General features: G+C 41.3%; 1 protein-coding gene across 1 annotated transcript; it reads left to right on the forward strand.

The window, feature by feature from the left end:
* The first annotated feature begins 5,868 nt into the window (after positions 1–5,868).
* Positions 5,869–15,845, forward strand: LOC145401103 (solute carrier family 22 member 6-like). The gene is made up of 10 exons (XM_080273475.1): positions 5,869–5,906; positions 6,522–6,676; positions 8,079–8,247; positions 9,067–9,202; positions 10,169–10,344; positions 10,845–11,005; positions 11,725–11,789; positions 13,184–13,303; positions 14,886–14,981; positions 15,741–15,845. Exons 1-10 carry the CDS (start codon positions 5,869–5,871, stop codon positions 15,843–15,845), a joined length of 1,221 nt encoding a protein of 406 aa, XP_080129601.1.
* The last annotated feature ends 1,020 nt before the right edge of the window (positions 15,846–16,865 follow it).

The following is a 16,865-nucleotide window of genomic DNA, read 5'->3' on the forward strand; positions in this document are numbered from 1 at the left end:
CATATTGTCAAACTTCCATTTCTTAAATATGCATTTTTCTTCGCCACCATGGGAATATTAACTTATCATCTATAAGGATATTATCTCTTGCTTGTAGTCCGGTTACGGCTGACGGAACTGAACCATTTTGGCAGATTGGAGAGTGAAATTCGATAAGACTTACTTTCTACGTAGTAATGAGTCTCTTTGGTAAATTGTCAGTTAGACTCTGCAATATGAAACTACTTGGCTATCATCTGAGAGAGTTAAGGATCTTCTGTTAAGTTTGAATAAGTGCGTCTTAGTGCCTGGCATCAGTGAACATCCAAGTGCCCCCATTATTACAAGCAAAAAATTCTACTCTTTTCACCTTAACTATACCTAATATTGCCATCTCTTCTTCTTGAAAACTTACTTGTAGCAAGAAATTAAGAGCAAAATATGAAGCTACTCACAAAGAAATGCTATGCAAAATATGTAGAGTTCCAGCACTGTTTTACTGCATCACTGTGATATACGTGAAATGAGTCGTTAAAGTAAAAGGAGTACTTTGGTTGGCTATAACAAGAGAGAACCAGCGAAAGTATTCAGAAAGGGTCTTGGTCCTTATAACTCTGTATGTTAGAGGAACATTACCAGAATCGTTTTGCTTAGTAGTTTTCTTTTACTTTCATATTCACTTGGGTTTGATTGTGAAGTACCTGAAAGCTCCTGCGAGTTGAGATAAAACTATTAACAGACAATCCTCTATTCAACTTAGGGACCACAAATTTTATAAATACCGCACCTGTAACCAAAACACTCAGTCCTATGCGTAGAAGATGTTTTATACGGGTCAAATATTATCTTGGAATGGTGCATAACCTTTGACACATCTGCGATAACTTTAACCACCTCAGTACCTCTATCATTTCATTCTTGCTACCCTTGGACGATGTTATTTAGCTTAGAAGGGAATTTATCGAAATGGAGCAAGTTAGGTATTACCCATATCACCTCCCTGCATAGTGGGGATGAGCAATGTCGTTGAATAAAATCGTCTGGTGGCAGTGTGATCAATGTGAAAGAAAGCGTCATCCTAATGAGCGGTTCATAAAAGTACAATGACGAACTAAAAAAAACAAGTGTTTTGCAAGCTTTTCCTCGTACTTATATTTTCCCATTTCCTGTCAGTGCTCCCGATCCCTCCCGCACCTAAAAAAGAAGAACGCAGAAAGTATGGCTGATTGTCAGAAAATGAAAGGTAGTGAAACAACCCTCACCTCGGAGGCTGGACTTAGAACATAAAACTGACGAAACAAAATTAATGCTTATTACATCCATTTATTACTCGCATGAATCTGACTAAAAAAAAAAATTCTTGCTGTCTCTAGGTGAATTTATTCAGCTTAGGAGAGGTTAGCCAAATGAAGGGGTTAGAGACATCCCTCCTCAGTCCCTGTTACTAAGTCCTCGGCCACACCATGTGCATGCTGGCGCGGGGCGGGGAGGAGTTCTGGATCACTGTAACCTATGGAAGTTCTCGCCCGTATCCGCCCGCGTCCAGCGAGGCCACTTGTATGGGTTACAGCGATGCAAAGTTCAGCCTGCACCCGCCCGCGCCAGCAAACCTTTGGTGTGGACGCGAACTAAGGGACTCGTCGTATGCTGAATAAATTCGTCTGTTGATGGCAAAGATCAAGAATAAACGACTCCCTCGGACTGGAGAGGCTAAGGCATTTTCTTATTTCAGTTCAGATCAGTGTTCCAATCCAGAAGATGGGCTCCACCTTCTTCAACGCTCCCATGGCCTTCCACTGCTTCCTCCCCAACGATACCTCCCCTGTGCTTAATACCAGGCAAGTGATCACCAGACTTTATTTTCACTTAGTTGTAGAATAAACTGAAGCACTTGAATATGTAAAAAGTAAATAATGAGAAAAACATAAGTACACAAATGAAGGAAAAGCATTCGGGAGCCGAGTGCTAATAGCCCGCCAGAATATGCTGTTGGCCAAATGCCATTATACCTCTTGAACGGCATGAGCTATCAACATGAAACATTCAGGGTATTAAGATATGGCCAAGATCTTGGAAGAGTTCGACAGTGGGCATTCGGGGTCAAGGTCAAGGTCACCAAAATGGCTGCAAAAGGTCAACTAATTTTTATCGCCAACATTTATCACCATTATATCTCCTGAACGGCTTGAGCTATCAATATAAAACTTTCAGGATATCAAGATATGGCCAAAAACGCAGAATCCCGGCCCCCTCAGGGAGGGACGCGGCTCCCCGGCCCTTCCGGAAGTGGCACCCTCCCCTGGTCCCCCTCAGGGGGAAAGCCAGGCCCACTCCTTGGGAGGATGCCGTCCACCCTCCCCCCCTAGGGGGACGTCGCCCCTTGGCCCCCCGAAGGGACGCCTGCCCCCGGCCGCCTCGGGGGGGGAGGGCACTTGTAACTTCGCCAACAGCATATTCTGGCGGGCGATTAGCATTTGGCTCCCGAATGCTGTTGTTTCATTTATTTAATGTCTTCTAAATGACCACAGCGTCAGAACGTGGGCATTTTTCTTCATAGGAACAAACACACAGTGCTGTGAAATCATCTGTTTATGATTCATCCACTGCGTGCGAAACAGAATCGCGCTGTCTTTCTCTTTCTCATTCTCTCTCTCTCTCTCTCTCTCTCTGACAGCATCAATATTTGATTGTCTTTCACTCCGATAACACATTTTCGCTATATTCCTACTGCCTCCACATTTGTTTTATTTTTGTATATATTTATTTATTAAGTCATGGAGCGAATTTCTCATAGCAAAAGTTGTTAATGAAATTCGTTTTTACTTCTGCCAATTTTACTCACTTTTCATTTTACTTAAACGTAGAATTGCCATCTCTCTTATTTTCCAAGTTGTAACAATAGATTAACAATAGACTATGGTGCTAATCACGAGGAAGTGCTATGAAAAGGATGTATACTCGTAATATTCGCATTCTAACGGGGAGCTACGGATAACAAACTGCCGAGAGGTCGAAAAATCTACGCATACAAAACTCCATGAGTCCGATGATGTTTTCTGTTTTATTCTTATCAACTTCAGACGATTTTATCTTCCTTGTGAGAGGTTTCCCGATCTAGAGAGGTTAGATATAGTCCTCAATACCCTTTCAATACCAGGCCTTTCTTACGTTGAACAAAATAGTCTGGAAACAGCAAGAGTAAATAATGGTGTACTGAAGGAGGAAAAGTGACAGATGTATGGTCGTGTCTGCAATGCCAAAAAGAAAACGTGTCTTGGTGGTGGTGGTAACGATAACTATATAAAACACGCCGTTGGTTTTAATAGTTTAGTTTCACCAGCCCTCGGACGCCTGGGAGTGTTTTGTCAACATTAACTGTCTTGTGATCAGGACCGTCTTGGTATTTGATTCCAGGTAGCTCCAGCCGATTATATACACATGAGAAACCATTTAAGCCGATGAAATTTTTAAAACTTAATTCACGCTCTCTGCAGACTATTTAATTCAGCATAGAAGAGACTTTTCAAACAGGAGAGGTTATATACAGCCTTCATGTACCCTTTTGCTTTTATAGTTAATTATCCGAAAGCTGAGTAAGATCGTCTCGAGGCAGCAGGAGTAAATTACATACGTCACTGGACTGAAAAGGTTAACATATACACCTTCTGCAGTGACTACGACAACGTTTGCCTGAGAAGTACTGAGCAGGGGGACAATGGGACGTGGCTGGACAACTCTCAGACGGGGTTGGCGACATGTCCTGTGGTTCAATACGATACCTCCATATTCGAGCTCACCGTCACTTCACAGGTACATTCACAGACGCCCAGGTACACTTACAGAGGCATTGGTACATTTGCAGAAACACAGATAAACTCAAAAACGCACAGAAACATTTATAGAGGAGGCACATGTACTATAGACGGGCAGGCACACTTACGGTTGTAGAGATATACTTACAGATGGTCTTGTATACTTACAAACGCACAGGTAAACTCACACACATGCACAGGTACGCTCGCAGTCATATAGATATACTCATAGAATCATAGGTACACTCACAGACCCACAGGTACGCTTACAGATGCACAGGTACACTTCCAGATGCACAGGTACACACCACTTCCTTACTGGTACTCTTACAAAAAAATATTCACACAAATACAGTTATAACTTCACTCAGTTTAAACAGGTACACTTGCAGCTGATCTCCCTTCTCATACTACCTCCTTCCAAGAGTGTTTACAACCTCATCCTGCCTAACAGGAGCACTTACAACACCATTCCACACCATACAAGTTCACTTACAACCTCATCACAACTCACAGATAAACATGCAACCTCCTCTGACCTCACATTTACAGTTACTACATCGTCTTCTCACAGATAACCTTACAAACTAGTCCCTTCTCTCAGATCTACTTAGAACCTCGGCTCCTTCTTACAGTTGTACTTAGAACCTCATTCCCTTTCAGTAATTAAAACTAACAGTTGGTTAAAACTAATCAGCTAACCAAATAGACTGTAGTGACTATATACAACTTTGCCCAAACTGTTATAATGTAACCAGTTATTGAACGGCAGGGGTGAGAACGGAACTTTTGGATTCACTAGTACACTTACAATTATCACTTTCTCACACGTACAAATAAATAAAAACAAGACGCCGTCATACTGAAAGGATTGAACAAGACTCATCATGACGTCTTCGCCATCTCCCCACAGCTGTATTACACACCTGAAAACTTTATTTATTTTTTCACAAAGTTGTTTCTCAGTTTTACGTCCTAAGATACTGCTACTCGCTACCATCATCATATTTCTCCATTTTGGTCCGGCGTTGCTGTTTTGATTTGCTACATATTCAATCGTTTATTTTCTTTAGCTCTTGCCCATTTTCCCATCCATTTCAAATAACATCTATTTGCTCCGATGCACTTAGTTCTCTTAAACTCCTTATCCTTTCAGTGTAACGCTTTTCACTTTTATCTGTTATCATCCCTTCTCTGCTATAGGTTAGATACTGAGGCTCTGTGTCATTTATTCTTCTCCTTCTCTTTCTCTCTTCTCACTCCTCGGTTCGCTTTCTGTACTGCTTATTATTCTTATCTCTTACTCATTACTATTTAGAGGACGTTATCTGATACCACTTACACAGTCCACCATCTAATTTGATGGTGGAGAGAGACGCCTTCGTGTGGTGGCACCGGTAATACCATGCAGTTTTAACGTCCGATTATACGAACGCCCCTCAGCTTCCTCCCCATCTCCCAAAAGGAAGATGGTGCATTGAAGGAGGAGGGCAACTACTGTCTGGATTCACCTGTCAATGACCCTGGGATAAGAACAAAATACGTCCCCATCTGTTTAAGGTTACATACCGCTACTCTGGTATGCCACATATTCTACTAATCCCTTTCCTCTGTTGCTCTGACGCATATCACAATAAGTTTTATTATAATGTATGTAAACCAGAGCACGTTGTAGTCTGGGGTAATGTTTCTTGAGTGATGTCCTTGTCATTTACGCATCAGTTACGATAGATACTGTTGCTTTATCCCGTTAATGTTGCTTTAGGTGCTGGACTGGGAAGCCTTCATGTGGTGGCACTGATATGTCCATGCGATCCCGCTACCTGGTTATACAAACGTCCCTCAGCCTCCTAACTTTCCCCTGAAAAAGGATGATGAACTGTATGAGGAGAGCAGCTTCTCCCAGCAGTCGACCGGGCTCATGTTTTAGATGAACCTAGGGCTACTGCTACTATACTGCTACTACTACCACCACCACCATTACTGACTTCTACTGTTTCTTTCGACTCAGTACCATTTGATCTGTGAAAGGGATCCGCTACGCCCTCTCTTCCAAGCCATGTACACGGGTGGCAACATGGCTGGAACCTTCGTTACTGGACACCTTAGCGACAGGTGAGCTCATTCTAAACTTTGTCACCTCATCCAAAACATAAAGCGAAAATATTGGGAGTAAAATTAAACTGGATGCCAAAAGATGAGCAAAAAATTATGCTACAAAGTTGTCCCAGAGATCGACCTTATACTGACAGTTTCTATATCAATATCTGTATTCGTAACTGCAACACTCCATTATGACGTCCTCATCAAGACTGGATCTTCTCCCTAACGCAAAGTAATAGCCATAATTATTTTTTTTTTAATGCTGGCAAAGTAGATATTTCGAAGATTTGAATAATGAACTAATGAATGTTCGTCCTATATCACTGGAAAGCAGAAATGTCTACAGTGTGAGTAATGAATGAATGAACGAATGGCCTGTTTCAATGGAAAGTAAAGATTTCGATTTGAATAATGAATGAATGAATGTATGGCATATTTCATTGGAAAGTGCAGATTTCGAAGGTTTGAATAATGAATAAATGAATGTATGGCAGATTTCTTTGGAAAGTACAGATGAATGCACGGTCTATTTCAGTGGGAAGTAAAGATTTCAAAAGCAAAGAAAAAAAAAAAAGAGTCAGTGAATGTATGGTTTAGTCCATCAGACACATAATGTCTTCTGTGCAGGTTTGGACGCAGGACGGCGGTGTGGGTGGGTTCGATCCTGGCCCTACCGACTGGCCTCATGATGGCCCTGGTGCCCAGCTTCACCACGGTTCTGGTGATGAACTTCCTGGTGGGCGTAGCCAACACTCTCACCTTCGTGCCCATCTACAGCCTTAGTAGGTGAACAGTTGGCCATATTGACCATTATGATGACGAGGTTGATCATTCTAACTGTGATCTTAATATGTACTGTACTGCCAACAACAAACGTTCTGTAGCTTCCTTTGCTTCTCTTTATAAATTCTTTGAAGATGTCATCAGCCATGGTTGCTTCAAATTCAAGAGACTAATATGCGAATTCAATGGAGAGAAAAATAGGAGTGACGACAGGACATTTGTCAGTAGTATACAAAATTATGGCAGTGATTATCAATCCGTGACGTCATAGAATGAGCTATGGTTTGATGGCTCATCAAAATCTAAACCTTCAAGAGGTTGTGTTGAAAGCATTTGCAAATAATACTGAACATAATTCATGAGTGGAAGTGCAGACTCTGTAATCAGTAAATCTGCAATAATTGGTCAGGTTGGCCTGATTAGGCAGTAGGTTGACAAAGGAGCATCTAAGAAGGTCACATAATAATAACACTGTTCCCAATTAATACTGAGGATCTTCTGACTCACTCCCAGCAGAATGAAATAGCCTGGCATCAGCTGGAATAAAACATTGAAGTTGACTCTACCATGAAAAAGTTAATGGTAACAGTATCCACACTCTCAGTGTCATATGAAACACTCTTAGGTTAATGACATCGTCGAACACTGGTTGAAATAACGGGTCAGGAAAACAGGTCAGCCAAATCTCAAGTCCCTAGGGCGGTGGAGGTGGTCATGACGCCACTGTCGCCACTAGCTCGGCTGAATGTAGGTTGTCCCACTCTTAGTTGTATCAAGGCCTAAAACTCTGAGGCCACGCTAATGTTATTTTTCGCGTGTTTGTCATATATTCATCTAATTCATAAAAATGCAAAGTAACTGTAACTTTTTTTTTTTAATGTGTCCAACTCTGGGCATAGGCTTCACAACCTGCTCTCAAGGCCCAGTAGTCCTCCTACAAACCATACACCTCTACGGGTCACCACTTCGGCGCTAACACCCACCGTCCGTGTTGAATATATGCTAGGGCTGTCTCATACAGGGCTGGTGTTTTGGTATTAACGGGGGTATTTTTTACGATATGTCGGCGGGTCTTCTGGTAGATCAGTAAAGTCTGATTTCAGGAAATTCAAATCCTTAAACTGTTCTCTGCCCCACCGGGGATTTGAACCTTGGTCCGGGAGGACTGCAGGCCACTTCTCTACCGACTAACCAGACTATAACCTCCTCTCAAAACCCGACAGCCTCCTGTTCTCACCATCTGACATCCTCATGCTCTCAGAGCCAGACAGCCTCCTGCTGTAGCCTCCTGCTCTCAAAACCCGACGACCTCATACTCCTAACATCCGACAGTCTCATACTCACAAAACCCGACAATCCATTGCTCTCAAAACCTGACATCCCCGGCTTTACCCCCCTCAGTGATGGAGTGCTGTCCTCCCAACAAAAGGGCGCTGATTTCCATGAGCACCTCAGTACCTTATGCTGCGGCCATCACAGCGCTGGGGGGAATGAGTTATCTGGTGCGAGACTGGCGGTACCTCCTACTGCTATGCACTATACCGTCGGCCCTCCTCCTGCTGTTTATCTGGTGAGTGGATGGTAGGCAAAAATAAGTGCATAGAAGCAAGACTGACAGAAATAAGGAGACCAAAATCGAGTGAAGAATGTGTTACATTTTGACATACAGATTCTCTGCACACTAACGTCATCCCTCCTTCTGCTATTTATATGGTGAGTCGACGTTTGTTAACTGTAGGAGCATTGATGACAAGCTGAATGAAGAATAAGAAATAGACAAGACAAGAGTGAAGACTGTACTACGTGTTGATATCTTATTTCTCTGCACTGTCCCGAAATCCGATCTACTGTTGCTTTTATTCTGAGTGGGCAGTTAACAGCAAATGTATATACAATAGAAGCCAAGTCAGTGGGAGAATAAAAAAGAAAGACAGAGTGAAGAATGTGTTACCTGTTAATGCCTTTCTTGGGTTAAATAAAATACTCATGAAATAACGTCTAATAAATATATGTACAGCGTATAAATATATATATATATATATATATATATATATATATATATATATATATATATATATGTACAGTGTTTATATATATATATATATATATATATATATATATATATAGATATATAGATATAGATAGATAGATAGATAGATAGATAGATAGATAGATAGAGAGAGAGAGAGAGAGAGAGAGAGAGAGAGAGAGAGAGAGAGAGAGAGAGAGAGAGAGACAGTATATACAGTATATATATGGGGATATTTAGGTGAACCATGCAAATTAAATCGCCAAGGAAGATGTGCTACTAAGTCTCTCATGCCAAAGATAATATGGGTCCAAGAGAAAGCAATATGAATAACAAAATGCAATGACTTTACTCCGGCAGGGTCATGAGTGAGTCCCCCCGATGGCTGGTGCAGAGTGGGCGTGGTTCGGAGGCTGCCTGTTTACTGAGGAGGGCTGCTGAACTCAACCAAGCCCCACCCTCACCCTCCCTCACCCTCCTCTACACACACTACCAGGTAACAGAGCCCCACCCTCACCCTCCCTCACCCTCCTCTACACACACTACCAGGTAACGCAGCCCCACCCTCACCCTCCCTCATCCTTCTCTACACACACTACCAGATAAACAAAGCCTTACATTTATCCTCATCCTCGCTCTCCTTCATCGTCCCCTACCCACGCTACCTGGTAAATACAGCCCCGTCCTTACTCTCCTTCACCCTTTTACACACTATTCCAGGTAAAAAATAACCCCATCCTCACCCTCTCTCACCCTCCTCTACACACACTATCAGAGAAACAGTCCCAGCCTCACCCTCCCTCACCCTGGCAACTGGAAGACTAATGAGCTTCGGTTTTCAAGCACGTCAGACTGTGGAGCAAAGCATGTTTACCCCTTGCCCCTGTTCACCTTAGAGTAAAATCAGTGACCTGGCTATAAATTAGACTGATACGTGTTGCACTCTAATCAAGCTTACCATAGTATTTTAATCCCCTTTTCCGATTACTGCAAAATATACTTCCAGTGCAGTGGGTAAAAGGAGTATCAATTTATACCTTGTCGAACACTCAACACTTTTCAGTCTTATTTATTAGTTAACTCTTCCCTCTTTCAGGACAGGCTAGGGAAAGTTATCGATGAGAACATTTGAAAAGAATTGGGTGTATATGATTTAGTTTGCCTCTCATTTAGAAAGGACTATGGAAATTTAACGAGGAGAGTGTAGGGTCAGAGTGTTATTCCAGAACATGAAGGAGTGTCTGTGCTCTTACTTCATATACTCCATCCTGTTCATTCCTATTTGCGATTTAGCTTTTCTGTGTCGCCAGGAAGGATCATAGAAATTTAACAAGAAACGAGAGCCAGGGTTTATGCTCTCTCCCTCTCTCTCTCTCTCTCTCTCTCTCTCGGACAGGTATGGAAAGTTACTGAAGAGAAAAATAAAGTTGGGCTTATGACGTAAATCTTTCCCTTGTTTCAGGAGGGGTTATGGAAGGTTAACGACGAGGAGACAAACGAGTCAGGGTTTTTCCAAGACATGAAGGAGTGTCTTTGTTCTCCCGTGATGCGCACCATCCTGCTCTGCTCCATCTGCAACAATTTCACGAACAACATGATATTGCTGGGGATACTGCTCAATGGACATAACTTTAGCAGGTGTGTGAAAGACTTTTTTCTCTGCTCAGTGGACCGGACTTCAGGTGCAGGGTTGAGGGGATCTTTTCGGTGCTGCTCAGTGTAAACAACTTCCCCCGATGCATGGTTGAGGGGTTATTGTATGTACTGCTCCATGCACACAACTTCTTCTGGTGCCTGGCTGAGAGAGAGAGAGAGAGAGAGAGAGAGAGAGAGAGAGAGAGAGAGAGAGAGAGAGAGAGAGAGAGAGAGAGAGAGAGACCGTGGACGAGGTGAAAGGGCGGAATAGTGATGTAAGTGACAGTGTTAAGAGAAGTTTTGGGACGAGATGGTAATAGGTTAAAGGAAGAGTAATAAAAGAAATAATAAGCGAACGAACTGAACCCAAAAGCTGAAGATTAACTCACTGTGAGGAAAAATCAGCCTATATCAAACCCCACCAAGATTTTCCTTCGATGAACAAAATCGTCTGGTGGTGGCGAAAATCAAATGAATACCCTGCCTTCATCCCTCCCCCGCAGCGACTACCCCAGGGAGTATGTGATGGGGCTGGGTGCGTGTCATCTGGTGGCGCTCCTTATGTCCCTGGTGGCGTCGCAGGTGGTGGGGCGGAAGGTGGTGGTGTTAGGGGCCAGTCTGCTTATCTCCTTCCTGTTGCTGGTCAACACACTCCTCCCTCAAGGTTAGGTCAGACTAAATTGGGTCAGATTATGTCAGGTTGGTTCGGGTAAGATTATGTTTGATGAGGCTAGGTTTGGTCAGGCTAGGTTTACGTAAAGTTAAATCATATTAGGCGGGAACGAGTCTCCTCACCGTACTCCTGCTCCTAGTCAATGTACTCCTTCCCCAAGGTCAGGCTAGGTTAGGTTAGGCTAAGTTTGGTCAGGTGACACTGGGTTTTGTTTGGTTAGGTTTGGCTAAGTTTGTTCAGAATAGGTTAGTTTAATGTGGGTCATGTTTGATTAAGGAAGGCGATTTGGTAAGGCTACGTAGGGTTGGGCTAGTCTGGGTTAGGTTTGATTATATTACATGGGAAACAGTCTGCATACCGTCCTCTTGCTGCTGGTCAGCACACTCCCTCTTCAAGGTCAAGTATTCCCTTGCTACATTCATTAACCGAATTAAGCCAAATTGCTTATATTATAGTAGGTTATATTATTATCTTGACAGCTTACATCCTGACGATTTTTCTTTTAGTTACTGGGGATATTTTCGAATTGGAAAGGTTAGGTATGCCCATTAATTCTTTCGGTACATGAGGTCTTTCTCAGTTTCAGTAAAATCCTATGGAGGTGGCTAGAATATATATAAAGAAAATTCTCTCATTTCTTGGTAGCTCTTCTGGTAATCTCCTTTATTTGTACATTTATTTATGTATTTATTATCTGCATCTATATACAGAGATCCAGTGGCTGAAGTGGACGTTGGTTCTTATTGCCTACTTCTTCACAGCCATTTCTGAGGAAGTAAGTCAAGAAGCTTCGTCGCGTCATCCTTAGCGACGTATTATGCATATTAGGCTACAGCGTAAGATGGTTTTTCATTCCACTTAGATAATTTTGCTATAGACACAGTTTTCATCAGGAGCATATAAAAAGATAGTGAGGTTTCTTATGCAGAATAAATAGCCAAGGAAGAGGTGCTAAGCACTCTCCAAAGCGCCCCTTGGAGGCGCTGTATCAACATGTGCTGTTGGGAACAAAAGTATGCCTAATATTTTACCTATTCTTCTAAATTCCCTCTCCTGGCAACTAATCCTGGCAACTAATTCTGTCCGCTGACAATTCTCTTTAATGTAATGTGTCTGGGAGGGAGGTGATGGGCATATCCTATATGTCAAATAAAAGAAATGGAACAATAGGCGAGCTTTCGTACCTGACTGCATTTTTCTCATTTTTGATGGCCACGCTCACGTATTAGTCTGTAAAAACTTTTGCCCTTAAGTTTTCTGTGAGTTTGATTTCCGGAAAAAATAATGATGAGGCCATTTTCAAATCAGTTTAACGTCACTGGGTTCAAAATATCTTGGATTTTTTCATAAGTTCTAGAAGATGTAAAATAATAAATTTGCAGTAATTATTGAGAGGTGTTTTATAACCGTAAACAGAAAATTTTAGCTCGTTTCCACAGTACTTGGAAAATGATCTTGAGTCACTAGACCTCAATAAAGACGACTGAACCTAAAAAAAATATAGGATTTCTGGTGTTCTAACAATACCTGGTTAGAAATAATCACTCAATGGAAAGTCATGAAGTTTGTTTGAGATAGAATATAAGACCTTGAGTTTCATTCTTAGGACAGCCAGATTATTGAACAGTGCTGCCTCCCCTCTGTCCCCTTCCACGCAGCACCTCAGTTGGGGACCTGAAAGTAATTGGGCTGTAGCATGACGTATTCTAAGGGAAGACTGTCACCTGGCAAATACTGATTATCTGCTTAATATCCTTTCATGCAATTTATAGGCATTATTTTGATGGCACAGAAGGTTCGTAGCATCCCTTCTTTCGCGACTTACTTTGCATTTGGAATTTTCTTATATACTGGTTATGTCAAGAGTGTAATTTGACGAATACTGATTATCTGCTTAATATCTCTTCATGGTGTTTATAGGCACGAATCTATTCTTCATATTTTAGTGGCATGGAAGGTTGCATCATCTCCTCTTTAGCGATTTATTTTGCATCTGGAATTCCCTTATATGCTGCTTATATCACTTTAAATAGTTGGCACCGATAACATTCAAGATGATACTGAGATGTAATGTGGAGAATAAATCGCTAAGGAAGAGGTGTTAAGAAATCTCCAAAGCCACCCAGAATACACATGTAAGTACGCTTCTTCTCCTCCTTCTTCCCACAGATCGCCTTGGTGTACTACGTTGAACTGATGCCTACGGTGGTGCGATCCAGGGGCGTCACAATGGTTGAAGTGTTTGGCTTTGCGGGGGAGTTGTGTGTTCCCTTCATCACAGACATCCTGGTGGGTGAGGCCTTGATGGCGGATAAACCCCTGCCTGGTGATATTTTTGTTTAAATCTTGCTATCTGCAGACGATCTTATTCGTATGGGAAAGATCGCTCATTTTGAAAGGGTGATTGAAGGCTATGTCTAACTCTTCACGACAGGAAGGTCCATAGGAAAGATATCTCATTCTGAAATGGTAATTGAAAGCTATATTTAGCTCCTCAAGAATGAAGTCAGTAGGTAAAATATTCCGTTTTTCTAAAGGGTTACTGAAGGCTACATCTAACCCCTCAAGATTAAGAGTTCTATTCTGATTTTAATAAAACCATCTGTTATTAGCAAGAAAATATCCAAAGTGCTTCACCCGGATTCAAGGGGTTAAATGTAAGTGAAAAGGTAATGACAAAACTAGTTCTCACTGATTCATGCAAATACAGGTAAATGGCGTTATTGCAGTATAAGAAACACGGACAACTCTACGCTGTTGCAACCTTTCATCTGACCTCGCACATACCCCCACCTCCCTGTGCACCTAACCATGCACATAATGGGCCTCCCCCCCCCTTCTGTTTAACAAAGATACATTAAAACTTAAAAATTTTAGTAGTTCATCCATGGTAATAATGAAGTTATGAGCAGTTCTGATGAAATTATGACTTGTACTTTTTCATTTAGGCGGCCATTTCTTATGATTACGGAATGGGTACAGTTATAAAACTTCATACATAATTAGATATTCATATCATCATTTATCATGAACAATTTCTGCCTCCTAGGTGAAACAGTTGCAAAGTTTTAATAAAAAAACATGCATTTGGCCCTGCAGATTCCTTGTATAGGTCGTATTGAAACCTCTGAGAATTCTTTTTTTACATTTTAGATGTAAAAAAAAAAAAAATTAAGACACAGCGTTCAACCTATCGAAAAGTACCAGTTGACTATAAGACACATAACAATGTAAAATTTCATTGCTCCACAGTGAATATTTCGGCGTTCTGGCCCACAAACGAAACCTCTACGCCACATATTGTTGTTGATCCCAGTGAGAACAATACACTCCTCTGACTTCGGCAGGTGGAGGGGGAAAAATAATCACTGAAATCCATATAAGAAAAATAGTCAGGCCGCTGCTGCCCCGGCCGATGATGATGATCATGATGATTCTGTGTTCAATTAATTTTCCTCTCAAACATTATCCCTTTTCAAACCTTATCGCGTTTCTGACCAACGCCCTTTTCAAATTTAATCCTTACTTTCTCATTTCAATGTTATGGTTACCATCTTCCCACATTACTCATTCTTGCTGCTCAATGTATCCCCTGCATTAGAGCCATCTCGCTTCTCTAATTATTTGCATCTTGTACAATCACCCTTTTCAGATTATCTTGTTTCATCTGATATTGTGTTCTCCTCGCCCCATAACTAGGTGAGAATAAAGGACAGGATGATGATAATGATGATGATGATGATGATACCTTTCCTCAAACTCGGCATGTCAGTCTTTTTTTTCAAACTCTGTTTAATGTCAAAATTATCTTCTTAAATTATTCTCCCTTTTTAAGTTATCACCCTGATGTCTCCAATGCTGTGTTCCATAGAGTCAGCACGTGTGGTGGGGCGCTGATGCGGTCTATATTGCTGCCGGGGTGCTGTCGGGGCTCTCAGCACTCCCCCTGCCCGAGACCAAGGACCAGGTAAGTATATCTGAAAGCACTAATTTCCCTCCCCCCCTCCCCCCTTAGTAGCCTGAGTCCCGGCCAGTGACGACAGGGGAATTGAACAACGCATACCCAGCACATGTACCCCAGCCCCACTGTAAACATTGTTCGATAGATGTGGAACGGCCAAAGCTAGTGATGTTACAGTGTGTCAAGATTGTTTTTATAGACAATCAGAACCAGTAGGTGTAAGTATATAAAGGCATTTAATGTGTAACACTGTGCTGTTATCCACAACATAATTGTATGGATATGAGAAAGACATGAAAGTGAAAGAAAACCTACAATGTATTATGTGTTAATTATACTCTCATCCTATATTATAATGTTAAAAATAAATATAGTACAGTAAACAACATCAGTTGAAAGATATATCTTTTCACAGCCATGCTCGCTGCCACCTCCACCACCCTTCTCTCTGGGCTCCTGTCTTCACCACACGCCTCCCATACCTTTTCGTCCCCTACTCCCACCCTTTGTTAACCAACATAACCTAAGACCAAACACTTCACAATAAACCTTGAGTGGATATGACAAAAATAATCATAATAATAATGGTAACAACAACAACAACAACAACAATAATAAAAATGATAATAATAATAATAATAATAATAATAATAATATAATAGAAATAACAATAACAAAAACATAATGATATCTGACAATAATCACTGCTCTCGAGATCCGCCTATAATGAAAATTGATTAAGATCCTTTGTTTTTACTTCCTCAGCCACTTCCGGACACCATAAGAGATGTGGAGTTTCGCCAGAAGAGTACTGGTCCAAGGTGGAACATCTTGAACTTCAGATGTTTTCAGAAAGATGTGGAAAGATAGAGCAACGTCGGTGAATTTTTCGGCTGTATGGAGAAAGCTTGAATAACAGAGGAAAACAAACCCCTTAATTCTGAGCATCATAAACACAGAACGTCTATGCTGTTCGGTATGAATTGGCTGGATCTCACATTTGGAACAGGTGTGAACGGTGATACAGAGATGCCAGACACGTTCACTTTTCCTCACGTGCTTCAGAAATGATCCTCAAAAGCATACAGTAGTGTTTGCTTTTCTGTTCGTGATTCAGATCTTAAGCATACAGCTGTTATGGTTAGCGTTAGATCTTTCAACTGTATGCTGGAATCAGTTTATCTTGGCAGTTAAGCCCCACCGTCTGATCCAGGACTTAATGAACGTGATTGGCAGTCAAATGGGAGGACTGTGCACGAATGCCACCTATAAAGTACAACAATATTCGTTCTCTAATATTTCTTCTAAGCATTGGTACATTATTTCAGATAATAACAAAATAATAATATGTGAGGAGACAAAATAAAGGTGAAAATAACTTCAGGTAATCACAGGCAGCTGTTATAAGAGCGGTGGCGGGCTTAAGTGACAAGGTTAATTTCATTTCAGTATGGTTTCGTGGAAGAGATGAATGTATATATTGTACTCTATGCTTGTCAAAAATAAAAGTTTTGAATTTATTAGCAAGATCTGTTACCTAATTCTGAACGCAGATGTCTGTCAATATAATTTATCGACCATAAAGTCTGTTAGTATAGTAACTGTTGTCTGTTTCTGCACACGGATAGAATGTGTAAATTGTGTGTTCAGTTAAAAGAAATATATATTATCGAGACATGCTACCTAATTTTGTAGAGAGAGGTGTACGTCCGTATGCCATGCAAAGTATCAGACTATATTACAGTTTAACCTAATTTTTTGCAGACATGAAATGTGTCAGGTGAAAAACTAGGATTTAGAATTAATAGTAAGAGGATTTGCTTAGTTTTGTACAGAACAGAATGTTAACAGGCACGTATGAACAGGTGGGACCCTTTCTGCGTTATGTGC

This window comes from Coenobita brevimanus, chromosome 54 (genome assembly GCF_032717465.1).
Source record: "Coenobita brevimanus isolate Jiangsu-jjx chromosome 54, ASM3271746v2, whole genome shotgun sequence".
In the NCBI taxonomy this organism is placed as follows: domain Eukaryota; kingdom Metazoa; phylum Arthropoda; class Malacostraca; order Decapoda; family Coenobitidae; genus Coenobita; species Coenobita brevimanus.

What these genes read in the sequence shown, in the direction of transcription:
- LOC145401103 (XM_080273475.1), top strand. Translation starts at nt 5,869, where the DNA reads ATGGCTGGAACCTTCGTTACTGGACACCTTAGCGACAG. An exon ending in AATGGACATAACTTTAGCAG is followed by an intron (nt 10,345 to 10,844) that starts GTGTGTGAAAGA and finishes CCTCCCCCGCAG; the next exon opens with CGACTACCCCAGGGAGTATG. An exon ending in CAACACACTCCTCCCTCAAG is followed by an intron (nt 11,006 to 11,724) that starts GTTAGGTCAGAC and finishes ATCTATATACAG; the next exon opens with AGATCCAGTGGCTGAAGTGG.